The sequence below is a fragment of the Amphiprion ocellaris genome, chromosome 19, assembly GCF_022539595.1.
Source record: "Amphiprion ocellaris isolate individual 3 ecotype Okinawa chromosome 19, ASM2253959v1, whole genome shotgun sequence".
Lineage (NCBI taxonomy): Eukaryota > Metazoa > Chordata > Actinopteri > Pomacentridae > Amphiprion > Amphiprion ocellaris.
Window position 1 is genome coordinate 15654561 of NC_072784.1, and position 26979 is coordinate 15681539.

General features: G+C 40.0%; 1 protein-coding gene across 3 annotated transcripts in view; it reads left to right on the top strand.

Annotated features, from left to right (window-relative positions):
* Positions 1 to 889: 889 nt before the first annotated feature.
* Positions 890 to 26979, top strand: part of slc1a9 (solute carrier family 1 member 9) — a 33363-nt gene continuing 7273 nt past the window's right edge. The window contains exons 1-9 of one of the 3 annotated variants that reach the window (XM_035951149.2): positions 890 to 2196; positions 5105 to 5222; positions 14836 to 14994; positions 15897 to 16049; positions 18305 to 18558; positions 20773 to 20878; positions 21004 to 21130; positions 23194 to 23427; positions 24188 to 24382. In XM_035951149.2, the coding sequence (XP_035807042.1) occupies positions 14841 to 14994; positions 15897 to 16049; positions 18305 to 18558; positions 20773 to 20878; positions 21004 to 21130; positions 23194 to 23427; positions 24188 to 24382 (1223 nt within the window). In that variant the 5' untranslated portion in view covers positions 890 to 2196; positions 5105 to 5222; positions 14836 to 14840. Of the gene's footprint in view, positions 2197 to 5104; positions 5223 to 10329; positions 10526 to 11815; positions 11966 to 14835; positions 14995 to 15896; positions 16050 to 18304; positions 18559 to 20772; positions 20879 to 21003; positions 21131 to 23193; positions 23428 to 24187; positions 24383 to 26979 lie in introns of those variants that run through there. The other 2 variants (XM_035951148.2, XM_035951150.2) reach the window with 2 other exon arrangements.

Sequence of the window (26979 nt, forward strand, 5' to 3'; positions counted from 1 at the left end):
AACACACACAGGATCGCACACACACACTCGGCCTTTCTCAACTCTTTGTTTGTCTTATGCACATCCACTGTAGAATAGCGGAGAATGTTCTTGCCAGATCCTCTTCACCATCAGTTGCCCAACAAACAGTCTGTGGTGTTTCCCCTCGCGGCATTCCTCCCTCTCAGCATTTACTGTCAGTCACTCGAAATCCTCGCAACCCTCCCACCATTCTCTCTACCTCCATCTTTGTCTGAACTTGCCCTGCGTGCACTTAGATATTTCCACCTCAGGGTGCATCAGTGAGAGTTCAAGTGAGAGGGAGAAAGACAGCAAGAGAAAGTTGTTGGCAAAGTGTGGACAGGAGTGAGTGTCAAACAAAGATGTCGATTGAGGGGGCAGCGATGCGTTTTCTTGGACACTTGCCTTCTTGACAAGCAAAAGCAGCCGGTTCACAATCGAGGACATGCATAAGTTCATTTAAGACATTCATTCACAGAACAAGTTCTGCTTCATACTGTCACATTAGCCCGTCATATTAAACACTGTAACAAAAGGTTTTTAACTGTAATTTCTTGAACAGTTTACTGGGATTTTTACAGATGGTCCCTGTTTTGTTAAATTACAGAAAATAAAATCACAGAAAAAAGGTGTTAATTTACAAATTGACCCTAAAAAACAATCCAAAGCTGTATAAAATGTTCCAACTATTAAACTTTTACATTTGACCATTTTTTTCTACAATAAATCAGCAAAAAAGAAGTTTTCAACTCATTTAAAAGCTAAGTTATGTATATTAAAGATAATTTTTTTTACAATGTTTGACTATAAAATTACAACAATTTTTTAAAATAAATTAAATCAGCGAAAAATATTGTTACTTTACAGGTCTTTTTAGGATTGAAAAATAGTAAATAATATTGTTTTTTGCAGATGTTACAAACATGTTAAATACAGATAATAGCCAGTAAAATTAGAAAAAAACTATTATTTTCCACATTAACCTTAAAAATGAGGCCATAACTGTAAAAAAAAAAAAAAAAAGTCCACATTGTATAGTCATTCTTTTACAGGGTGTGACCATCGAATTACATAATTTTACTGTATTTAAATCAGTTAGAAATATCATAATCTTACAGATATTTGTCATTATTTTCTCCCTTTTTACAGTGTTTGAATGTTACTAAATGCTATGCTACTGTTCACCATGTTTTAAACCTATTTTTTCGGGCACACGTGCTGCCAGACTTTCACAGTTTTAATTTTAGGGATTTTTTTCACCATGAAGAATTTCCTAAATCCTTAAACCATCACAAGCCTTTAAAATTAAGTAACTGTATGTGACAGACAAAGAACACAACAGTCACCAGCGGTTTTCAGCTTTTCTTTTGGCAATTTGTGTTGGCAACAACATTTTCACGACCCAGATTTTCAAAGTTCTATTTAAGTACTAAGTGGATCATTTTTATTGTGCACTGCTGCCTCACACATGAGAAACTCGCCCTTACTGTGATTTCACGCCATGAATGATTCACTTTTTGGACATCTTCAAATAATTTCTCAGTTTCTATTAAAAACACACACATGAGAATTTTTACGTTTCCAGATGTCACTTTCACTACCTTCGGCCTCTCTGATGAACTCTTTCCCACACGCAGCGCCGTCAGCCATCAACTTATTGCATTTGCACTGCACATCCTCCTTCATTTTGGATCGCAATTGGAAGGTAGCTATTATGGCAATTATTGCAAATAGCCGAGCAGAGCTGTCAGGGAGAGGCTAACTCTCCGTCTGTTCACAACAGAGCCACCAAGTCAGACCTCAATTACAGATCCTCGACCTCCTCAACGTCCCTGGTGTCAGTCCATCATCTCCTCCTCCATCCTCACTCACTTTGAATCTCCCTGTTCCCATATTTTTACTCTTCACCTGATTTGTTGTCATTTTCTGTCCTTTTCATTGTACCTTCCATCATTCGCCTCACCCACTAAGCTCCACTTCCTCCTCCTCCTCCTCACCCCTAAAGAAGCCTCTCTCTAGTGGGAGCTGCACTGCCATTGCCAAATTACCACACACACATACACACCGAGGTAAAGCAGCATATGTTTCCAATTTCAGGCGTAATGCTCCTTTCTCCGCAATCTGACCCAATTAGCCAAAGCCTCCTGGAAATGCCCCAGTCGCCAGCCATGGTGGCAAAGAGGTAAAGGGTCAAAGGTGAGTTCATTCATGGGGGGTTAGACTCTCTGATGAATGCGTCACCTCCTGTCTGTCGGTGTGTCTGTCTGGCTCTCAGTCTGTCTTAAACGTCCCTGGCTGCTGCACTTTAGCTGCTGTCCAACTTGCCCACAAACATATTTGGCACAGGTGTAGGATTGTACAGAAAAAGCAACCCAAGCCTGAAATTAAATTTCACAGCTTTACTAAAGGTCAGAGAGGATGAGCGACGGGGTCTGGAGCCAGACCACACGTAAACACACACACAGCACAGACAAGTATGCACACACACGCATGCCCATACCGACACACTGCAGCTCTGACAAACAAACAACACATGCGCCTACAAGTCTTTCCTGCATGAAACTGAAATTAGCGTATGGAATGTTCACCTTTGGGAAAACGGTTTGGGAGGGAGAGGGAATATGAGCATCAGAGCTGCAAAGCCCTCATTAGGGGGAACGCAGGACTTAGTTAGGTAATTCTGCTTAATGCTTAATTAGAACCAGGTTTGAACGGGTGCAGACTGGCGCTGCGCTGCATTACCTGGCAGTCTGCCCTGCTCCCAGTATGTCTGTTTGGATTGGTGCATTATGTGCGATGTTCCTGCAGAAGCCGGGTCATTGTCAGTTTATGAAACGGCTCGAGACGCCGCATGCTCGGCTCGTCTTGTTTACATCGTCTGTGCCGCCGTCCCCTCTCCTCTTACAGCACCTCTCTCTCCCCAGATCACCTCTCAATCACTCCTCCTCGCCTCCTTATCTGTCCCTCCTCAGTGTCTCCTTACAGGACTCAGTCCACCCACAGCGGCTACACTTTCATTCACTTGCCGCAGATTTGTTGCAGTCTGGATCCCCCCTCCACCACCACCACCACCACCACATTAGACATGCAGCCTAAATAGTGAATGATCTATTTACAGTTATGTCTTCCATGTCGCCCACACGGTCCACACCTTCCTCTGTTTCTCTGCATTTTTGCACTCGTCCACCTCTCATTCCGCTCGTCGCTCCTCCACGTCCACCTCGCCTCCTCGTCCAAAAAAGCCATGTTTTGTCCCTTTTCTTGCCAGGGGAAAAATGTTACACATTGTAAACTTTACTCACTGTACAACACCCGCAGGATTGGATTTCAGAGGCAGACTTTGTGTTTGAACTGCTCTGGCAATTAGTAGAGGATAGACTTACAGCGCACCTACTGCACAATGGAGGCACCGGCCCAGTTGTACAAGACCCTGTTCCCATTCTGCCCCTCTCCATCTGTCACTCCTGTGGGACTGAGTGTGAGACGGTGTGTGTGCATGGACGTGCATGTCTGAATTGTTGTTTGCATGCTTACGTATATTTGTATGGAAATTTCTCAGTATTTGTGCTGCATTATAGGCCAAACTTAGTAAAATGCAACACTTCATGTCATGGTGTTTCGTATTTATAACAGAGACATTATAAGGCAGAGGCTCACAACTCAAAGAAACCTGAATATACACTACTGTTCAAAAGTTTGGGGTCACATAGAAATGTCCTTATTTTTGAAAGAAAGCATTTTCTTTCAATGAAGATAACATTAAATTAATCAAAAATCCAGTGTAGACATTGTTAATGTGGTAAATGACTATTGTAGCTGGAAACAGCTGATTTTTAATGGAATATCTACACAGAGGTACAGAGGAACATTTCCAGCAACCATCACTCCTGTGTTCTAATGCTACATTGTGTTAGCTAATGGCATTGAAAGGCTAATTGATGATTAGGAAACCCTTGTGCAGTTATGTTAGCACATGAATAAAAGTAAAACATGGAAAACATGAAATTGATTAAAACTGATTGAAACATGAAATTGCCTGGATGACCCCAAACTTTTGAACGGTAGTGTAAATCGATGAATAAATCCAGTAACATCAAAGATGGTGGTTGTATGACTCATGTTCTGCCCATTCAGTCAACCAATCATTTTCTTTATAACAGAAGATCCAGAGTCCAGGTCAAAACTACACTGCAGAATTTTTGTCTTTTCACATATCATTCCCTGTTAGAGAGGCTGATATCATTCAACACTGTGTTCAAAAGTATGTTTCATGGTCTTCTTGTCTAGTTGATGTCATCCAACCTCAGTTTCATGCACCTGCTGTTGCAACAAGGAAACGCTGTGTAGGTTTCATACCACACCAAGGAATGTTTCCTTATTAATGTCTGCAAAGTCACGTTGTTAAACATCACATTTGACAGTTGAGACTCTGCGCTTATAAATCAGTCCTGGTCCCTCTCATAAAGCCCCTTCAGAGGCCTGCAGTCTTCGTGCTGAGCAGACCAGCTGAGTCTCCGGTGTGACAAACCTGAAACTCTTCAGCTTCTTCTATCAGTTTATTTCTAATTCTGATAAAATGTCACGGTTCATGGAAAACACCAGACCCTTGAATGTGCAGTATGTAGCAGCTCCACCCTCGGGCCTCCGAGCTCTTTGAGGCCTCACTGACTGACACTGATATCTGTCAAAGTATCTGTCACTGGGAAGCTGCTGTACACATTTCTGCGCTCAGTGCAGAGTCATAGTGCCCTCCTGTGGAAGGGAGGGTTATCATGGACCCCCCCAACCCACCGACCCCCCTCTGGGCTGGGACTCCCAAACTCCCTCCACAGACAGTTCCTTAAATCATCCAAAAACTATTTTTCTTATCTCTCTAACATCTTGCTTGCAGCGACAATCACAGTTTCCCCCTATCTCCTTTGTTCCTAAAAAAATGTAAATAAAAAATCCTGTGATGGAAAGAAATGAGTCAATGAGGCACACAGACGGGAGGGAGGGGAGGAGGGTGTGATGCTCTGGGGTGAGGTGGTGCTGGTGTCGGGGGAGGAGGAGGGGGGGAGGCTCAGAGCACCAAGCTGTTGTATTAATCTGCAAATTTTCTCAGATGACGCAAGGACTGTGACTTTGCCTCCCGTCCCCTCTCCATCTCCACATCCCTCCTCCGTCCGGGTCTCCTCCCGATGCCTCGCTCTTGTTGGACGGGAGACAGCGACACACAGCAGGTAAGCCCAACCGCCTCCTCGTGTCCATCCATACGCGCAGCAGCTTCGCATCATTTGACATGGATTTGATTTGCTTGGTTTGACTTAGTCACTCCTGATTACTGGCTGATTCCTCAGAGAGAAGGGATGCATTAGACGTTGTTTGAGTCACTGTTTGAGATGATTTTGAATCAGTGTTGACTTAACTGCGGAGATGATTTCCACTTTTTGAGCATGTGGAACCTGTAATCACTATTGTTTTAGCACGCTAACCTGCTGTCAGAGGATCAATCATCTTTAAAGCTGTTAAAAAAAAAAGTGTCTTGGCTGAATGAGGAGATGGGTTTATTGAACGGAGGGGAAGGAGCTGTGTGAAATTCAGTCCTGCTGGAGCGAGGGGTGATGGAGAAATTGTGGTGACAGATCAAAAAGGAGAAAACAGGACAAAGAGGGAGAGCGAGAGGAGGAAGAGAGAGTTTATAAATAGCAGAGCTTTACAAGGGTGAAGAGAGCAGATGTGATAGACAGTCTGTGCTTAAGGAGTTCAAACAACAGATTAATACACTCAGATTATTGTCCCAGAGAAAGGAGGGGAGAGATGATGTGTGTGTTTGACATGTGTTCACACACACATGCAGGCTCAGTCATACACACACACACGCACGCACGCACGCACGCACGCACGCACGCACGCACGCACGCACGCACGCACGCACGCACGCACACACACACACACACACACACACACACACGTGTTTTCTGTCACTCACACTACATGTTCACCATCAAATCAAGACACTCACTTGTAGGATTCGTATTCCTGAAGTCCAGCGTCTCTTTCTCATTTCTGTCCAAATGCCCAAATAGTGCTGCAAAGGTTTACTGAGTAGTTAATTGAAAAAAAAATAATCAAAAACTATTTATGGATCATTTATCAAGAAAAAAAATACAAAAATGCTAATGTTTTATATCATTGTAGATTAAATATCTTTGGCTTAAGGACTTGTAGTTGCACAAAACAGGCACTATGAAGGCGTTACAATATATTACCCTGAAAGTTTCTGGCAGCATCTTCCTCTCTGTTTCTTGTCATTAATCACGCAAAAATGCAGGCAGTATTGCTGTTTATATCATTCTAGATTCAATATCTTTTCATTTTAGACAGTTTTTAGACAAAACAACCACTATGAAGAACTACAATACTATTAAGGAAACAAAACTATTGAGATCTCAGTTTCTTATTACTCTGTTTTTTGGACTGCTAAAACTCTACAGTATAATATGTAGAAATTAGACACACTCATACTGAAAGTTTCTGGCTGCTTTTTTCTTTCTGTTTCTTGTCAGACATTGATTTATTGCTACATGTTAAATCAGTTATTTGAACTGCATAACAAGTTTTGGTAATTTATTTCTGGTTTCACTCTTTTATCAAGCAAAAATGACAACCGTGTAGATGTTTTATATCATTTTAGATGAAATATCTTTGGGTTTTGGACTGTTGGTTCCACCAAACAAGGAACAGGCACTATGAAAACTAACAATATACTACTGAGAGAGTAATCTCACTCACTGTTCCTTTCAGTGAAAGTTTCTGTCTGCATCATTCTCTCTATTTCTTATCAGATAATAATTTAATACAAAATTTATTGAGCTACATAGCAATTTTAGATAATTTACTACTGGTTTCAGTCATCAGTCAAGCAAAAATTCCAAAAATGTTATGTTATCTGTTAAGTTTTGGAGTTTTGGTTGGGCAGAACTAAACATTTGAAGATGCCACGTTGAGCTCTGGGAAGGTATGATCGGCATGTTGTGGACCATCAATCTCAAATACTGACAATGACACACACATAAATCCTTTCTCTGAAGCTGTCCGGCCACATCTTCCTCCCTATTTCTTGTAAGATTTAGTGCAAACATGTTTTGTCAATTAGTTGAGGAGCATAAAAATATATAGCTTATTCATTGTTTGTCATCTATCGAGCAAATTTGTCAAACATTTACAGGTTTCATCTACTGAAAAGTTATTATTCTACTAATTGAAGAATTAATGAAGTGTTAGTTGCAGCTCTTCATCCAGTTAATCGTGCACTGAGAAAGTAAGAATAGATATCCCACCTTTCTTGACCAGGACGTGCATTAAAGGTAATCAATAAATTTGTCATAGTGATCCTAAAACAAACAGGAGACCACATATGAGCTTTTTCTGCATCAAAAGCATTTATCAAATCTGAATTTAGTATTGAATCTGATCATCAAATCTGACTGCTGATCGACTCACAGCTGTTTTCATGCTCAAATAACTTTACAAGCATGATAATCCTAAACACACAGCATTGTAGTGACGCTAAACAAGTCATATAATCGGTTTTCCTGGTTATATTCAAAGTCATTCAACAAATATCCCATAAGGCGGCGAAACAAGCCAAGTGAGGACGCGTTCTGACCCACGTGTGGTGACGTCCAGCTGCTGAGTGCAGCCCTGATCTGATCGACTCTGACCCTCGCTGACAGAGTTAATGTGCACCGTTAACCCTGCTGCTGCAGCCAGCGAGGAAAGCCACATGCCAGACACGTGTTTGAAGGCATATGTGGAAGGAATTAGGTGCTGCTCTGCTTTGAATTGCATGAATGCTCTGATGCGTGTTGAAGATTGTTTTTTTTAGAATATGTGAGTCCACAAGGAGATGCTCATCAGGGCGTATTAGCAATGTGAAAGAATGGTGTGTTGTTTTGCAATTTGCTGCCTCTGTTGTTTCTGTAAGCACAAGAAAACAAGCAGGCGTGTTTTCTGTAGCATCAGGGTTTGACAGCAGGGATCAGGTCTGATTTTAGCTCTCAATCCGATTATCAAATCTGAATCCTTGCAAAATCATTTTAGCTTTCGATGAATTTGACTGTTTCTAAAATAAGTTAATATTTAAGAACAGCTTCAGGCTTTGAAGAATAGATGACGTATTTGTAAAGTAAATGACTACCTCAGAGGTTTCTATATGATTTTACTGATTTAAAAACGAGAAACAAGTAAAGATTCCAACTTGTTTAGGATGTTTCCCAAATATTGCTGTCTAATTCAAACTAAGGCTGAAATAATGAGTTAATTAATCAATGCACTGAGCAACAGAAAATTAATCAGAAGCTATTTTGATTGTATTTTCATATTAGCAAATGCAGAATTTTTTCAGGATCCAGCTACTGAAATATGAGAAGTTGCTATTTTTTTGACATTGAATATGTCTTTTTGGTTAGTATGTTTTCTGCTATTTTTGAGTATGTAGTACATAAACTACATGTACTGCAATTCCCAGCTGGAAAAAGATACAAAATCTAGAAATTTGTGGCATCAACAAACAAGCCCTGGGTAAAATATCTTTGCTCTCTCAGTGCAAATTAATTGTGATGAATGTATGAATTTTCATGATATCGCTTACTGATACTAACATATGCATGCCTAGATATTAATATTTATTCACCCCTAGCCAGTTATGTGACAGCGGTGTATCATGTTGTGTTGTAGTGCAGCTCTGCAGCGACCATCTTTCCCCCTCGGCTGGGTGGTGGAGGGGCGGGTGGGGATTATATCTCGATCCCTTTGCAAAGCTCACACCAAACAATCAACCATTGGAAATAATCCTCAGAAACACACAGACACCCGTAGTTACAAACACACACACACACACACATGCAGATGGTTTATAGACAATATATTACAACATATACATACATTCTGAGATATTAAAAAAAAATTTGATCTGTGTCTTGCACAGTTTGATGTCGTGTTTGTAAAGATGAGCAACTCTAACCGTTGGATTAGGTTGGATTGATGTTCATTGACATTGTTTTAATGCATGTAGTCAGCAACAGTGTGCTAGTGCAATTAATTGGTTTGTTGGCCATTATGAAATTAGAGCGGCTGTTAATTAATATGTTGAATATTGTCTCGATTGATCAGTTAGTTGTTTGGTCTGTAGGTCAGAACATTGTGAAAAATGTCCATCAGTGTTTCCCAACGCCCAAAGAATCGGTTGTCAGACCTCTTGTTTTAACCACAAAACCAAATGTATTCAGTTTACTGTTGTAAAGGAGGAAAGAAACCAGAAAATATTAACATTTAAGAAATTGGAATCAGGAAAACTTACTCAAAATGAGTAACTAATTATCAAAATTGTTTGCGATCAATGTAAAAGTTGACAACTTGTCAATTGATCATAGCAGCTCAACTTAAAATGATCCTGTTTGGATGTATAAGTTCTAGTAATTTTATGTTCTGTAAAACAGTTATTTTACTGTCAGAAGAGTAAAAAACAAAACAAAACGCTGCATACATCAAAACTTCCCTGAGCGAAGGTGATATCTTCACATGTTTTCTTTTTTGTTTGAACAAATATTTAATACTCAAAAAATGTTCAATTTACAATATATATCACAGAGATACTGAACAAATGATCTCACATAAGAGGCTGGAATTTGAGACGTTTAATTTGAAAAAATTATAAATACCTTTTCCAAATTGAATGTTTTTTATGAATATTCGCTGTACTTTTAATTTCTAGTGGTTACTGTGTGTCAGAGCATATATAGATTCTTATGTTTTTATATGCAAATGGTCCCATTTGGATTTAAACGTTCTGCTAATTAAATGTTCTACACATTTTCCCTTTTTCTATATGTTTTACTTTTTGTTAGACCAAATGTTTAAAATCCAAAAATGTTCATTTTACAATGACATATGACAGCGACACTCAGTGTGTAATGTCATAAGAGGCTGGAATATGAGAATTTTAGCTTGAAAAATGATCAAAACAGTTGGCTAATTGTAAAAACCTTTGGTAAAAAGTAGATTTAAATGTTAGAAATTTTAGTTTTTTTAATGATTAATTCTTACCTCCAATTTGTCAGAACACATCCAAGTTGTTACAGTGATTGATGTTCAGCACATGTGATACAACTTAGTGTAAGGGAAGATCAGAGGTTGCAGATACTCTGGTAGGGGAGGAGTGAGGTTACAGCTGTATATATGACCATGTACATCTGTTTGATCTCTTGAACCGACATCTGTGATTGGCCAGAGACCTGCTTGGATCATTAAAGTGCAGGGCTATAAGCTGATGCAAAGAGAGAGCTTGATGGCATCCAGACTGAAGCCAGCACTGAGGTGGTGTTTTCGTGTCCTGCTCTGATCTCTGATAGTTTGTGCACCTTTTTTATCTGCAGCAGCTTGGGCTCGTTTACAGTAATCAAAGCTGCTCTTCTGGGAGATTAAGTCATTCTGTCACTGCGGCCCATCTTCCTGGAAACCATGACGATTAAGAAGATATGCCGTAAGTACATGACGGCGTGTGGAGGCTGATTGTGATGGTTGTCACGCTATACATAGGGACGACCTCAGTGTTTAGTTTGAGGACCTTTGTGTTTTTTCAGCCACCATTACTTTGACAGCCACCGTGGGCTGTCTCTCAGTCTCTCTGTCTTGTGACTCGATTTTAAGGGCATGTAAACAGCATCTCTGCCCTGCCAACAGGCTTACTTCCCCACTTCTTTGCTCTGAACTCGCCTCACTTTGAAATCGCTCCTTCTTTAGCTCTTGTTTCATCTCTAACATGCATTTCCAAAGGCCTTCAAAGGAAACTGCAGCCTACCTGACAGAGCAGTAATACCTGTGTCGTGTTGCAACAAAATCCAGGATTTACTGTAAGCTGCCTCGAATCAAACTGAACCCGCTGCATTTTATTACGGATGCTAAGCTGTAATATGATGTAACAAGCATGTCATGTCAGTCCTGAGTGCTGCTCTAAATGCTCTGAGCGATGTCTGTTTCTTGTGTTTCGTTGAGGCCTTTCCAGGCAAAGTGAAGTTCAGCCTCACTCAGTAGTTTGTGTTTTCCTCAGCAGGACGGCCCAGTAAGAACTGGTTCCTAGAGGCCAGCTACGTTCTGTCTCGAGGCAGCTCTGACATTTCCTGGAGCAGGAAAGTAATCTGTCTGTTGGGGAAGGAAGACAGATTTGCAGTGCAGCTTCAGGTCCTTGAGTGTATTCTTGCAGCTTATACTCCTCATCGCCGCCCTCCTCTCAGGACACAGGCTGTTGCTTCATTATTTCTGGGCCTCTGTGTGACGTACTCAGGGAACAAAAGGTTTTATACCCAGCTTTCACCGCCCCAGAGGATGACAGACGTCCCTATTGTTCTTTAACACATGTACCAGGAGTTTACATTGGGTTTCCTTTATGTAATTTGGAGAGTTCATGACTTTCCTAGTAAGAATATATTAAACCAAGCGAAACAGCCTTGATCCTAGCTTGATCATCTCAGTGCCGAATTTTTCATGGTGGATTTTATCTTATCAACCCACATATAAAAAGGACAAATCCCTCCAACTCTGACCCTCTTTCTCCATGAATGAATTTTAAGACAAAAAAAGGACTTTCTCTCTCTCATGACCCCTCTGACTGAAATATTTAGCCAAAGTGCATGTGGTTAGCTGACATTACCAAACAATGTTCATGCTAAGAATGACACAAGGATTGGAAAGAGGATTTGTGAAGACTATTACAGTGGAACCCCCTCCCCCTCCACCCTTGGTCGTCCGTTCACTGGGGATTATATCTCTGCAATTGAAACTTGGCAGGACATTCTCTGCCTCCAAAATATACCATTTCAGATCACACTGGCAATCCGACTTTGCGCTCGGACTGGCAGCCGTCGCAGAGATATGGCCGCAGGGAGCAGGAGATGAGAGAGTGGAGGTGAAAGCAGATAAACCAGTAGGTAACATTTTTCGTTCTCCCCCTCGTTTACTGTACTTTTGGTGAATGTGTGCCGCTGCAATGCCATCCGCCAAGGTGATGGATTATAATCATGCCTGATTGCAATTGTCTCACTGAGTCAGACTGTTTGTAAATGTGGCACTCATGCTTCTGAGAAGGATTTGGCGTGACCGCACCGCTCTCCAGATGTGTTTATATACTATTAATGTTTAGAGATTGTAGCAGTGGGGTCGAGCTGAGTAGAAATGTGTAGTGTTATTGGACAGCAGACACATTCTTACACGTTGAGTCTTTCTTTGCGTTGAAGGTGGTGATTTTGCACTGGAGGGAAATTTGATTGCTTCAGTAACAATCCAGTGTTGATGCACAGGAATCAACATACACTCTAAGTGATAATTCTTAACAGTCGACAGGTGTTTTTTGAAGGGTTGTTTCTTCCCTCAGAGATATGATATGGCTTTAGGGTGTGTGTTTGAAATGATCCAGTGCACTCAGATGGATGTGGATTTGCACATTTAACTGCATCATTGGTGCTACTGAATCGCATTTAGACAGAAATAGTACTTGAATTTTATCTTTATCATGTTGGTGGTCTGTCAGTCCACCCAAGTCCATGTTTTATTAATATCTCAACAACTATTTGAGGGATTGTCAAGAGATTTGGTGCAGACGTTCAAGGTTCCCAGAGGATTAAGCTTTGATTTTACTCCTTTGTGGACTTGCAGACAGACAGCCGTAGACACCACAAAGACATTGATGTTGTAATTTTACTACTTTCTAGTTAGTTTGGATTATGTTTGGAAGACTATATTTGATACATGTGTAGTAGATCGGAATTTTCATGTAGTACCACCATGACTTTGAAGTTTTTGTGAAGTATCTCAACAATTAATGGATGGATTGTCATGACAGACATTCATGGTACCCAGAGGATAAATCTTATCAACCTTGGTAATCTGTGTAGTTCCTCTGTAGATCAAACTTTCACTTATCCATCAACATCTCATCATCTTCATAGACTGACTAAATTTTGTGCAGAAATTCATGGTTCCCAGATAATGTATTCAGCTAATTCTGGCTTCTCTAGCATTGCTACACAGATAGAATTTATGTTTTTGACTGAAATGTCTTGAATAGAATACAATAGAATAGAATAGAATAGAATAGAATAGAATAGAATAGAATATGCTTTATTGTCATTATACTGTGTATAATTGACAGTTGATTGGATGGAAATTTGGCAAATCACCATGAGTTTTGGTGCCAATATTCTTATCCTCATCAAGTTGAATTGTAATAACTTCCATGATCTTCTCACCTTTCATCATCAGCATCAGCATGAGTTTTTAGAATGTTTAGTGCTAGACAAATCCTAGTAAGGATGGATCATCACTATCAGCCAATAAAGGCTTTACTAGTACAGTGTTGCCATCGACTCCAAATGAACACTGACAGGCAGATAATGCCCTGCATAAAAATATATATATAATGTTTTACATGGAAGTTGGAGTAGTTTCCCTATTTGTCCCAGTAAATATGTACGTATGAAAAGCATTGTATTTTTTGTCTACATCTACTAGTGGGCCCTCATATAAAAATATGTGCACGTATTGGTAGAAGCAGTCGGCCAAAATGAGTTAGGAAATATCAGACATCTGCAAAAATCCAGTCTGGTGCGTCTCCAAATGCTAGAATGCTGACACGCTAAAGTAAGGCAGTAAACAAACTAAGCATTGTGGTAAGTATGTTTGCGTGCTGATGTTAGTATTTAGCTCAAAGCACCACTGTTGCAAGGCAAAGTTTTACCGAACACTTCCAGAGGCCTTCTTAAACTCGGTTGTTCTGAAAGTAGATATATCAGTAAAGCTCTCTGTAGATGGGAAAGCAAAACCAGGAGGTACACAGTGTTACTGGGAGCCTGATCAGTCTCTGCAGAAACCATTAAAGAGCTCACAACATATAAATAGCAGGTTTGTGTGATCCAAACAGCCGTCTGTGGAGATTGGGATTTACTAATTATGCCAGAGAGAACAAAATAGACTCCAAGTGTGAAAAATAGATGATGACACAAGTCTCCATTTTACTCTTTGGAGTCAATGTGAATTGTGGCATTTATTTATAATTTTTAACTGTAACTTTTTGAACAATGCAATGATGTTTTGTAGATTTTCCCTGTTATGTTAAATTACAGCTGGCCATTAAAATCACAGAAAGAAAGTGTTTATTTTCATGTTAACTCTTAAAAACCAAGCCAATATTGCAAATAATGGTAATTTGTAGAACTTTTATCCCATAAAATATGCAGTTTTTTGTGGATTTCTGTGGATTTAGCTGATAACCAACCACTACACAAGCCCAAAACGGCATGTCATACGGGGGCCACATCTTATGGCTCCTAGCAGCTCCTTTTTGTCTTATATTTACATTTTGGCACTTTCTGTGTTTTCCATTTTGATGACGATGTGCAGATTACATCTCTCGAGTTGCTGTTTAGCCGTCGCCTGCTGTGTTTGGGTTGCCTCGCCTGCAGTAATGCATCTTTAACTCCTAAACCAAATACTCAAAGTTGTGTGAGCTCCTGGTTGTCCCTAATCCCTTTCAGTAACAGTCAGCCAACCACAATGTAACAGTGTAACCCCTCACTTGACACAAAAAAACCTGTTACTACAACTACTAAACTATTTATAAAAATGATCTGACAAGCTCAGGGTGCATCCTTCATAAAATAATTTCATTTTATTTAGTATTTAGCACAATCTCACCCCACGTACCACAGCAGTTATACCCTAAACGAATGGGCAATTCCAAGTGATGGGGAAGCTTGTATTCTGAAGCATGTATTTTACAAAGTATCTCTGTCGTCACAGGCAGGATGACAAACCAGTCGACAGCCAACCAGTCCAACACAAAGACGGAGAAGGAGAAAGAAGAAATCCCGCGAGATGACAACACGGAGATGGCATATAAAGATGCCGGCCACTGCAGCCGCAACACCCACAACCTGCTGCTGGGACTCACTGTTATGGGTATGCATGGACAGAAAAACTCCAGCTGACCTCTAAAACACATCTGTGTTGGTAGTTGGAACAAAAGTAGGGAAACATTTGACAAAAACATATCTTAATCTCTCTTTGAAATAATTTAACATCCCAAATCCCCACATTCTTTACTGGAATTCAATTTGAGGTCAGTGTTGTTGTTCAAAAAATAGCCAATTTGTGCTGCAGCAAATATCAACACACGCAAACCTAAATGTGCAGACCCCGTGAACATTTTCCCATGAGACATCTTAGGCTTGTTGTTGTCTTTAATCTGCCTCTGTAAACACTTTGGTATGTTTCTTCATAGCTGTGTTCTTTGTCCCAAAAAAAAGCCCTGCAGAGTGGAGAAGTGTGTTATTTTTGTCTGTAATTTGTCACGCAGATTTAAACGCTGATATGAAGCCGTTTACATTACAGTGGATGGCTTTCATTAGTCAGAGATCTCTTACATGTCAGATGTAAAAATATCGCCCCTAAAAAAGGCCAGTAAGTCTACCAAAAGACTACAAACTGACTTCTTAGAAGACTAGAACCACCAGAGTTGTAGTTATTTGACATTGTTTTGTACCAGTTTTGATCTTTTTCAGCTAAGTACATAAGGTAGTGATTACCCATGATTGTCAATTTGTGTGGAATCTAAAACAATACTTACACTATTATGGGACTCTAAAATCCTTTTCTGGGCAGCTGTTCAAAGCAAAAGAACCGACCTCGCACAATTATATGCCAAATGACTGCACTACAAAAATAGAACTTCACAATTTACTAGCTGGTAATAGCTATTTTTTCATCCTAAAACATATTTATAAGATAAGCTTTGGGAAAAAGTAAATCAGCATTATTTGGTACAAAAAAAAGCAGAATTTTCGACTTTGTCCTCTTCTCAGGTGTTGTCATGGGAGCAGTGTTCGGGATGCTACTTCGGTACATGAAGGTGACAGACAGCTCCGCCCTTACTATGGTTTCCTTTCCTGGAGACATCCTCATGAGGATGCTGAAGATGCTCATCCTGCCTCTAATCATCTCCAGCCTTATCACAGGTCAGACAGATGTAGTAAACATGGTCCAGTGGGGTTGCACAGAAATTAAACTGCTTGGAATCAAGGCAAAAATAATTGGTGTTTTGCTTATAACTAATGTAATGGTTGATTGTCTGTCAGATCCAGGACATGTTATTATATTATCTCCAAAAATATTGGTTTAATTGAAATGTAATTAGTGTACACAGTCAGGAAGGAGTAATAATGATGACTTTAGTTCACACTTTTTCAACAATTTTTCTGAGAAACATTTAAAACAAAAGAAAAAAATCCTGACTGCAGCTGAGAGTGATGCTAACATTACAAGCTAAATGCTTTAACATTGTAAGAATGACACTAACATCTTAAACAATATTGTGTTACCATGGTATTAATCTAAAATGCTATATGTCAACTTGTTGTCATGCAAGTTAGTATCCTTATTTTAGCATTTTCAGTTTTCTCTTTTGCTGATATTGCATGCTAAATGCTAACAAACTGCAAGTATTTGACAGTGACTAGCTGAACATTAACTTTAACAAGTTATAAATAGGCTGATAAAAGACTGTTTACTGGCTGACTGCATCATAGTTCAAATTCACATTACCTACTTACATGAACATATTAAATGCAGTGTATTCACTGTACATCATGTTTATTTTAGCTAACAAACATGAGATGACTGTAAGTAGGTTCATTCATCATGCATGCAGTTTCTGAGCTAGGGAAAGTGTGAAATCTTGCAAATGTTATCTTAACTACATACTTTCAAAACCAATATCTAAATCCTGTCAGCCTCAGCTGTACTTTGTGAGCAATGCTAATAGTGTATTCTACATTAGCTTCGGACTGTTAGGCAAATAAACCTCTTTTACATAAGTTGGTCTGTTCACACATATTTCTGAACTTTGGTGAATGTTTATGTTGACAAATAACTTCTAAAACCTGCTAGTTAAATACTTGATTGCTATATTACACTAGTATGCTAACATCTGCTAACTGTACATGGTATTATTATTATACTAAAATGCCAAATGTTACACTGGAAATGTCAGCATGTTAGCATGCAAGTTAACAGTCTTGCTAAAAGTTACTCTGCTAAATATTTGCTACTTACAAGTTGAGCATTTCTATAACTGTAACAAACTATATAGAAATTAAACTCTATTAAAAACATGACGCTCGCATTGTTAAAGGAGTTTTGAACCAAAGACACTGAATTTACAGTCCATGGTGTTTGTCGTAGCTAACAAACACTGGATAGCTGTACAAATGTTATTCTTTTAAATAGGTTTATCTATTATGCATATACACTACCAGTCAAAAGTTTGGACACACCTTCTCATTCACAGTTTTTTAATTAATTATTTTCTACATTGTAGATTAATACTGAAGACATCTAAACCATAAAAGAATACATATGGAATTATGTTGTAAACAAAAAAGTGTTCTTCTTCAGTATTAACCTACAATGTAGAAATTAATACAAATAAATAAAAAGCACTGAATGAGAAGGTGTGTCCAAACTTTTGACTGGTAATGCATGTAGCTGAATCTGGAAACATGTAAAAACTTGTAAATGTCATTTTAACAAGATACCTCTAAAACTAATAACCAGGCTGTACTTTGTGAGCAATTCTAATTTTGCATGCTACATAACTTTGGATGTCTGTGCAAATGAAATTCTTTTCAATAAGTTTGTCCACTGACACATATTTCTGAACCTGAGAGAATGTTACACTTGTACTGTTCATTTTAACAAGTGACCTCTGGCTGAATCCTGCCAGCTCCAGCTGAGAGTGACTCTCAGTGCTGGCATGCTGCAAGTATTTTACACTAAAATGCTAAACATCGATACATTACTTTACTAACAGAGCCAGCACAGCACTAAATCAAATATGTAACATTTTATTACAGGAAAAAAAAGAACCATGTATATAGAATTTAGTGGTTTTTATTACAGTCTAGGGTGAAAATGCCACTGAAACTCACCACCATGGGATGCTTGTACATATTGATTTTTATATATCATCATTTTTATTGTAGTTGTCAGTTTATTTAACAAAAACAAGAAAAACATTGGACAACAGTGGAGAACAGAGCAGCTGACAGAGGGTTATTCGCTAAAGCTTAACTGCACTAACATGCATTTCTTAGAATCTGGGAACCTGTGGTGCTAAAAGTACTTCAAGAGTCAAACTTCCAGGAAAAGCCACTTTCATTCCCTCTGTGGACACACACAGAATCCTTGTAAATCTGTCATCTCTCTCTTTCAGGGCTCGCTGGCCTAGACGCCCGCTCCAGTGGCAGGATGGGCAGCAGAGCCATGGTCTACTATATGTCCACCACTGTCATCGCTGCCATCCTGGGGGTCATCCTGGTGTTGGGGATCCACCCAGGGAACCCCAAACTGAGGGGAGGCCAGTCGGCCTCAGCACCAAAGAACCAGGAAGTCAGTAGTCTGGACGCCTTCCTCGACCTGATTAGAAACCTCTTCCCTGAGAACCTGGTGCAGGCCTGCTTCCAACAGGTACCTTCCACATCTGTACCACATCCACAGCACTGTTTTATTACTCTGGTTTTTCATTTGTGCACACCATATGGTTGTAAGCAATATGAACATAAAAAAGGGGGAAGACAGATCAAAAAGCACCAGTGGCATGGCCAATAATTTTCTTTTTAATGAAAATAATTTATTATGCCAGGCTATAAATCCTGCAGTGAAAGCTGCATCATTAAACTTTAACGTTATGTTCACCAGCATACAGTGAAAACGGATTCTTTTTAGGTTGGCTTTCAGAGTTTTATGGTCCAGTTAAGAGGTTTTATCTCTGTAGCATTAACAACTATCATGCAGTTTATGTTCAAACAATATAATCACACCACAAGGTGTGTTTAGCAGCTTTTCTCAAACTGTCAGTTGCGTCATTTGGAAATTGTAGCATCTATAGCACCACGACAGCTGATTAAAACTCAGAGGTTGCAGGACGAACACTAGGATAGGAAATAAATCAAAATTTTTCAACATCATTTTGTTTTTTCATAGCAAGTGAATGAAGCTCTCTAATAAGAGAATATTGATGGTTCACAAGTCTGTGGTCTAAAGCTCCTTAACAGAATATCAAATGGGCCTTGAGGTGAGATTGTTCTGTTGGCAGTTGTCAACAATTATTAACCAAATTATAATATATGAAATACTGGGAAACCCTGCTTCTGTTCAAGGCCATTACGAAGTCATTATCATGTCTGTGTAAAGCATCACTGAGCAGTCTGACAGAAAGAAGGAACTGCAGGGAGCTTTTAATGACTGCTGATTCTCTGGAGACTCCAGTTGTCCTCCAAACTTCATGGACAATGTTTTCTGCATGTGTCAACAGGACTGACTGAAAGCCTTTGATTGACTTAAAAGGGTTTGACCCGAGGTGATGAAAACGTCACATAGTTAAAATTAGATTCAAGTACATATAGAAGCTGAGCTCCTCAAACAAACACTAAAAACTCTTTTCACATAGTAAATCACCCTCTGAAGAAATGAAATGATCACAAAGAAAATAAAGAAATTAAAGTTATATGTGTGCATATATATAGATACATATATAAAACTTTTGTGATAACAGGTTGCTTTTTCCTCCTTCTGCGTATCAGATCATTGTAATATGAATGTGTTTATATAAAAAGTTGCTTTACAACCCTCCAGTCTTACTTTTTATGACGTATAACCTAACTCATGTAAAAATGTAGCTAAGACTCTGCAGCATTAGAAATTATGGAACTTAACCTTAACCCAAAATAAATATTATCACTGGACCCTACAGCATTATTTATAAGTACCTTGCAGAGATTCATAGTAGTTTACAACGTAAACCAGATGTTTGCTGACGTTGGTGTTCTCACCTGCTCTGCTGTACAACTAAATTGTATATATAAATAAATGTCAGGTTCAAGTCCAGAATGTGAAGCTGTTCTTGGGTGATGATTGTAGAATCGCTTTTGATTTTGTGATTATCTGTGGACCTCCCATGAGCTTTGTCCTTAACAAACTTTGAATTGTGATGGTGAGTAAACAGGAATGAGTCAGTAGACAGCTTCTGTTGAGCTGATCATTTTTGAACCATAATCCAGGTCTCAATCATGATGCGACAGTTGCCTTCTTCTGTCCAAATCCTGTTTTTTTCCCCCTCTTTTTCCTGTCATGCGTGTGTGTCACAATGATTAGAAGTAGTTGTCTGTATTTAACTGGGTGAGGGTCGGCCCTTCTGCTACTGCTAATCTCTTTACATCTGCATCCTTATTTACCACAGTAAGGCATCTGCTGGTGAACAGGGAGCACTGCTGAACATGAGCTTATACACTCTCTCTCCTTCTCCCTTTGGTATTCTCATTTTTTTTCCTGTATTCCTCTTCACATGTCTCTCTTCTGTGTTTTACTGCTTCTTTTGTTTGTACTCATCAGGGATTCATTCAAGTGATAAAAGGCATAACTACTTTTGCAGGAAGGAATCGTCCTTCCCCTTTCAACCCCTTTTGTCTCTCTCTTCTTTCCATTTGTTGTCTTTATAGGAGGATCTCTTGTCCTCTGTTTTGCCTTTTCTTTAAACAGAAATTAGACTTCATCGTGCAGCTGCCAAGGCTTTGGTCGCTCACACACAATAGAAGTTACAAAATCAGGCTTTAGGTATGTGGATTGTTTTTTGCAGCACTGTCAGTCCAAATCACTGATCAATCTGAATCTGTGTCCCTACAGGTTCAGACGGTGCTGAAGAAGGTGCCAGTTACAGCACCAAACCAAACCGAGCCTCTCTTAGTGAACAGAAAAAAGCTGGAATACAAATGGGGCATGAACGTCCTTGGTGAGTTGATGTTTATATTGAATTGTTTTGTGTTGTCCAAGCATCTCTGCATGTGTTATTTTTCTGCTTCACTACGCTGCATGTTGGAGTTTCCTTTGATTTGCCAGCTTTGTGTCTTCGTCAAGGCTTGATTGGCTTCTTCATCACCTTTGGGATCTGCATGGGCAGGATGGGTGAGCGGGGCAAGGTCATGTGCGAATTCTTCAACATCCTCAATGAAATTATCATGACGATGGTCTCCATGATCATGTGGTCAGTGTCTTGTCTTGCCTGTGCCTGTTTGTGTGTGCATATTTGTGTGTTTGCAAGCATGCGCAACATGTGTCTCTGTTTTGACTCTTGCTGGCCAACGGCCGCATTGCTTTGACATTCTGGAGATACCACACACAGAGGTCAGTGACAGTGATGGATAAGGCGAAGGTTGTGTATATGAGACAAATTGTGGGAACAAGCAACAGGGTCGGACAGCGAAGACTGAAAAGGAAAGAGGGACAGAAGAAGAAGGAGAAAGTGTGTTAGTGAAGGATGTGGACAGATGGGAAGAGAGAGAGAGGGTTTCCCTGGGACTTGCTGGAGTCTGTGGTATGCCGGGGAGTAGCAAGAGTCGGGGCCCGGAACAATGCTGTGGGCTCCCAGGGGAGCAGGAGTGGAAGCTCTCCAAAACGTAATGGATCCACCGCCGGCAGAGGAGTCACTTGGCAGCAGAGCAGAAAGCAGATGCGGGCAAGACGGACATAGAAAGATGCGTGTGAGAGCATGCCTTCAGGGAGCAGTGCACGCCTTGAGACTTCGCAGGACTTAAGCTCGTCGCACAGAGAAACAGAGCAGTGGCACTCAGAGTGGGGAAGGGAAGGGAAGGGGGGAGACGGGTAGGCGGTTGGAAGAGAAACAGCAGGATGCTTGTCTTGCAGCTCTGCGAGGCCATCTACATGTGCAGCTGGACACCAAAGGAATACTCTCCTTGTTCGTATCACTCACTCAATATAAACAGATTACTCACGGGCCTATGAGCTAGCCAAACACAGAGTCCAGTATATACAAAAACACATATCATACGACGGGCACATCCATCAAATCATATACACGGCAAACTCAGCCAAACAACTGTCTTTGAATGCCAGCCTCGGGCTTCAACACACAGCTGACCTGGAAGGGCAGGCTGCTGTCGTGATGGGACTCGCTTTGATTCGGATGAGGAAGCGCTCATTTAGGGGAGCATCGCTTTAATTTATATGTCCCAATACAGTATCCTGCATTCATGAACGGGAACAACTGCACTCCAAAGCTGGAAACCAGAGATCCAAGAATGTGTCACGTGCTCTAGCAGAGAAAAGTGCTGCATTGACAATGACTGAAGATTGATTTAGGGGCTGTCACAAAGTGTTGGCCTGACGTTTCACTCAAATGCTTTCAAATAATACACATTTCATAGTAAAACATTTATACAAGTAGAAATAATGGTGGTGAACTATTTGGCATCAGAGATATTTTTTTTAAAAAGGCAAGAATTCTGCAAATGAAGCAGCAGGAATGAAAACATGACAGACCATGACAGAAGAGAAAATTAACACGAAGGGGAAGGTTCACAGGAATGCCGCTTTAATTTTCAGGTTTCAAGTACAGATGTTACACGTCTTACAGGGGATTACATGAGAATGTTTTTGACATAGAAAAATTCGACCAAGACAAAGCAAGTTTATTTATTGCTTAATGAATACATCAATAATACCAGCAGTTTCTAAGTGTCTGCATATAATAAATTATTTAGGTGATTGAAATTCAATTATAGAAAACAGAAAATAGTGAAATGTGCACATATGTATACATTGATGTGGTCTTTTTGTGTCAATTTGTGCATTTTCTACATCAGTTTGTGATGGAACATTTTTTATTTATGAAAATGAACAATACTGAATTCAGGCACTAAGTGACAATACAATATATATCGATCTAATTACATTTTCTCCAATAGATTCAGTGGTTGCATGAGCTCATAATTCATATTTTGAGGGTAGAAAGAAAAAGACTGCCTGAGCCATTGTTTTTCCATTAGTAATGTTATAAGCTGGTTCAAACAAAAGTCTCCTGCTTCTTTCATGCTTTTATTTTGGTGGATAAATACATATGTTCTATAAAATAAGGGGGGATGTATCCCCTGTGTTCCCACTGAAATCTACACCAGCGTATATATGTTCTTTAAACTGACACAGACAGGTTTCGCTTTAGCATAAGGTATTGAAAGATAGTGGACTGTAGTGGAGCACAAACTACAATCAGTTCCTCTCAGTAATTTCTTGCTATGATGTTTGTTGCAGGTACTCTCCTGTTGGCATCGCCTCTCTGATTGCTGGAAAGATCGCAGCTATTGGAGACCTGGAGGTGGTGGCCCGGCAGCTGGGCATGTACATGGTGACCGTTATCGTGGGTCTGGTGATCCACGGCGGCTTGATCCTACCTGCTATATTTTTTGGTATCACCCGAAAAAGCCCCCTTGTTTTCTACTCTGGGATCTTCCAGGCCTGGATCACAGCGTTAGGCACTGCCAGCAGGTACGACAGCCTTCAGGAAGTATATGTCTGTGTGGAAATTCTGTTTGGGCATGTGTTAACACATGTGTGTCACATGTTTCTTTTACAACATCTATTCCTTGGGCAGCTGCTGTAGTGACTGTGACTGATCGGCGTCGCCTGCTAGTCGCTTTCAGCTATTTGGTTTAAATCTGAAAGGCCTGAAGGGAAAATTCTGCATTTACGCAACTGAACTGGCAAACCAGGACAGCAGAGCCAAATATGTGTAAGCGCAGGCTATCATAGACAAGTCCATGTCAGACAGATCCTGTGTTGTAAATGTCTAAGCCTTGGGATTAGCCGTCACCAGCCAAACCGGCCCCACTGTATCCTGCCTGGCTTGGCTTGGCTCGGCCTGCCTGGGATTCTGCACTGCCACCGAAACCAACTGTCATTTTGGCACATTACCGAGGCTTTAGTGAATATGGGTAATCCTATCAACATTTTCTCTAATTATATTATGACCCGAGCTTAGCAGGGCCGGGAATCAAATTCCTTTAATTCACATGTTGGAGGATTGAAACAGTGGCCTGCACCAGCTGTTAGGAAGAGGCTGTCAGCCCACTCAAATTTCTGCTGCCTTTTTTTTTTCCTGACGTTACCCCCTCACCTTCCTCCTCACCGCTGCACTTATGTCTTTCACCACCTGTCTGCCTATTTTATGTCTTTCAACAAACACTTTGCTTCTGTTCTCTGTACATCTGCACCTCTTTTTTTTTCTAACTCGCCCTTCTTTTTTCAGTGCTGGGACACTGCCAGTCACCTTCCGCTGTCTGGAGGAAAATCTAAAGGTCGATAAGCGTGTGACTCGCTTTGTGCTGCCCATTGGTGCCACCATTAACATGGATGGCACTGCGCTGTACGAGGCCGTGGCAGCCATCTTTATTGCCCAGATGAACGACATCACCCTGGATGGTGGACAGATCATCACTGTGAGGTAAATGGTAGCATGGCTCTGCACGTAAACATGATATTGTCCCGTTTTATGCCTTCGAGGTGCATTAAAAAGTTCCAATACTGCAACAATAGAAAATGTAGCGATACACTGCGCCCAGTGCTCCTACTGCATTTGGAACATTACCTGCATGAAGCATGTTGTCGCCACCAGGTCAAAACAGCAACCCTCCAACTTCAATTTCATTTTAGGAACGAGGAAGAAGTCGTACGTAGACAAATTTGGCAAGTAGGGCAGACAGGGAGAAGAATTTTGTTGCTGTGGCCAAAAAATAATGCACCCAAATGCTATCGAGCCAAAGTCCAGGTTGTTTGTGCAAAATGTCCTCAGAACATTACAGTAGAACTTGGCGTTGAAAGTCCAACTCTGGTGCACAACCTCAAGAATGTCGAAGAAAATGTTAGCATCTTCTTGGTGCATAGCTGACCTGACATGTTTTCCGGTCTTAAATAAAGTGAGCTCTTCCACCTTGCAGATTGCTGTTTATTTACTCACTGGTAGCCGTAGACCCACTTCTCGCCACCAGCGAAGATCCTGAAGGAAAAGGTTGCCTCATTCTGGGCCTTTGATGTGTTGCTGTTTCTGCAGGTTCATTTTAAGATTGCAAATGCACACTTGCAAGTAGTCAAAAGAACACATGTAGCACAGATCCTGTTAAATTGTGCAACCTCACGTGGAGTTCTGATTCATGACAGTTACTGCTCTCCCTGGTGCATTCACACGACCATGCTGCGCTCTATTCATGCACAACAGGATCGGAATAATAACTTTTTGATTGCACGTCGTACCTGAGCCTTTTGTTTTGGAACATGAGTTTCCTGTTTTCATAGCCAGAGAGCAGTGATATTAAGGTGAGTGGCTTTGTTTGATAATGTCTGGAGCTTTCCAAAACAAACAATCCAACGTTTACACCTGCTTCACACCACGTTTGACCCAGCTGTGTTCAGGTGAGACTGGAGTCAGGATTTGCTTATTCATCCTTTAGTTAGCTGTTTCTGTTATTGTTGCGTGTGCAGCCAAGTGCAACAGTGTGAATACCTTTCAGGAACAACTAAAAATGTGTTCCATTATATCCTAATTTAAACAAGCATTTTATCTCACCCTTTCTATGACTGCTGGCCTATGACCACACCTCTACATTAGTGTGACTATCTGGAATAACCATGAAATCCTTCTGTTTTCATGCGGCACGTTGTACAAACTTTGCAGCATAACTGGCTTTCCAAATGCAGTCGGCTATATTGATGAAAATTAGGATCAAGCAACTTCATTGTCTCAGGAAGCATTTTTGGTACAATCAAAAGTAGACATGGCAACATTTTTGTACTGCACAGTTCAGGAAAGGTACAGTTATATCCCTTCAATTAACCAGAGCATGACAGTTCTATTTGAAAGTCTTGTCCTGCCGTCCTTATCTTACTGGCAAAAAGATGAATAGTGATTTTCCATCTTAAAAGCATGTTATGTATGGTATTCCTCTGGTTAGTAAAACAGTTTGGGAGTTTCCACAAAGGAAGTAAGAGTCTAAACGTTTGAATTCTAAGCATAATTGTCAATATACAAAATCCCACAGTGCAAATTACAACTTTGACTTACTAATGTTATTTCAAATTAATTATTTTAGCACACAGAAATCTATTTTACCACAATTAATGTGAAAGTCAATACACTGAAGCCCTTAACGACTTGTAATATATTGAGATCTACATCTTATATGAAACATTTTATATGTTGCACATTGATGTAAGGTGCTTGACAACCTTGATAATACTTGATTGTGGAGGGTTTTTTTTATAGTCAATGGGACAAAGAGTTTGTTGTCCTTTGTTTTACTGATAATAATATGTGACAGAAGGCCTCATGATGCAGTTGGGAGAAATTTACTTGCATGCTGTGGTGACAGAAAATTGCCCAGGCTGTAAATATAAACCACTGAAGCTAGCATAGTTAGCGTGTTAACAAAACTGTACACAAAGTTGTAAATTGTACGAAATTACAGAGTTTCATGGAACTTTTACTGTCATTAAACACTGTTACTGTCCTTACAGCATCCACTCTTATCTGCGGTTTGCATTATTTTGCATGTTTTATTTTTGTGTCAGAGTTAATTCAGATTAAACTGAGACAACTTGCAACCAAAAACCAGGACATTTCACCCTGTACAAAGTGAGTTTTTGAGACTGCGCCAATATTAGTACCCAAATGGAAATCACATGACATAATATCAGTACTTTGATTGGGTGTTGCATGTGTCTTGCTACAACTACAGTTATTTTTATTGCAGCATGTGACAAGCTGTTTAAGTCCAAAAGAAACATTTGGTTTTGCATTACCCTGATTATAAATATGCATCCAATTCATACAGCTACCTGTGTAAAAAAAAAAAAAAAATCAAAAAAAAATCTAGGGATTATAAATTGACTCATGAGAATTTAAGCCAGTGTGTGATGATGTGTAGAAATGAATGTCAGACTAAAACTCTGAAATGAATGCAGTGAGGCAGTAATGAGATATTCACTTCTCATTTCTGAGGTTTCAGCAAAACGTTTAAGTCTGATTGAAACCAGTCTTCTTGGCTC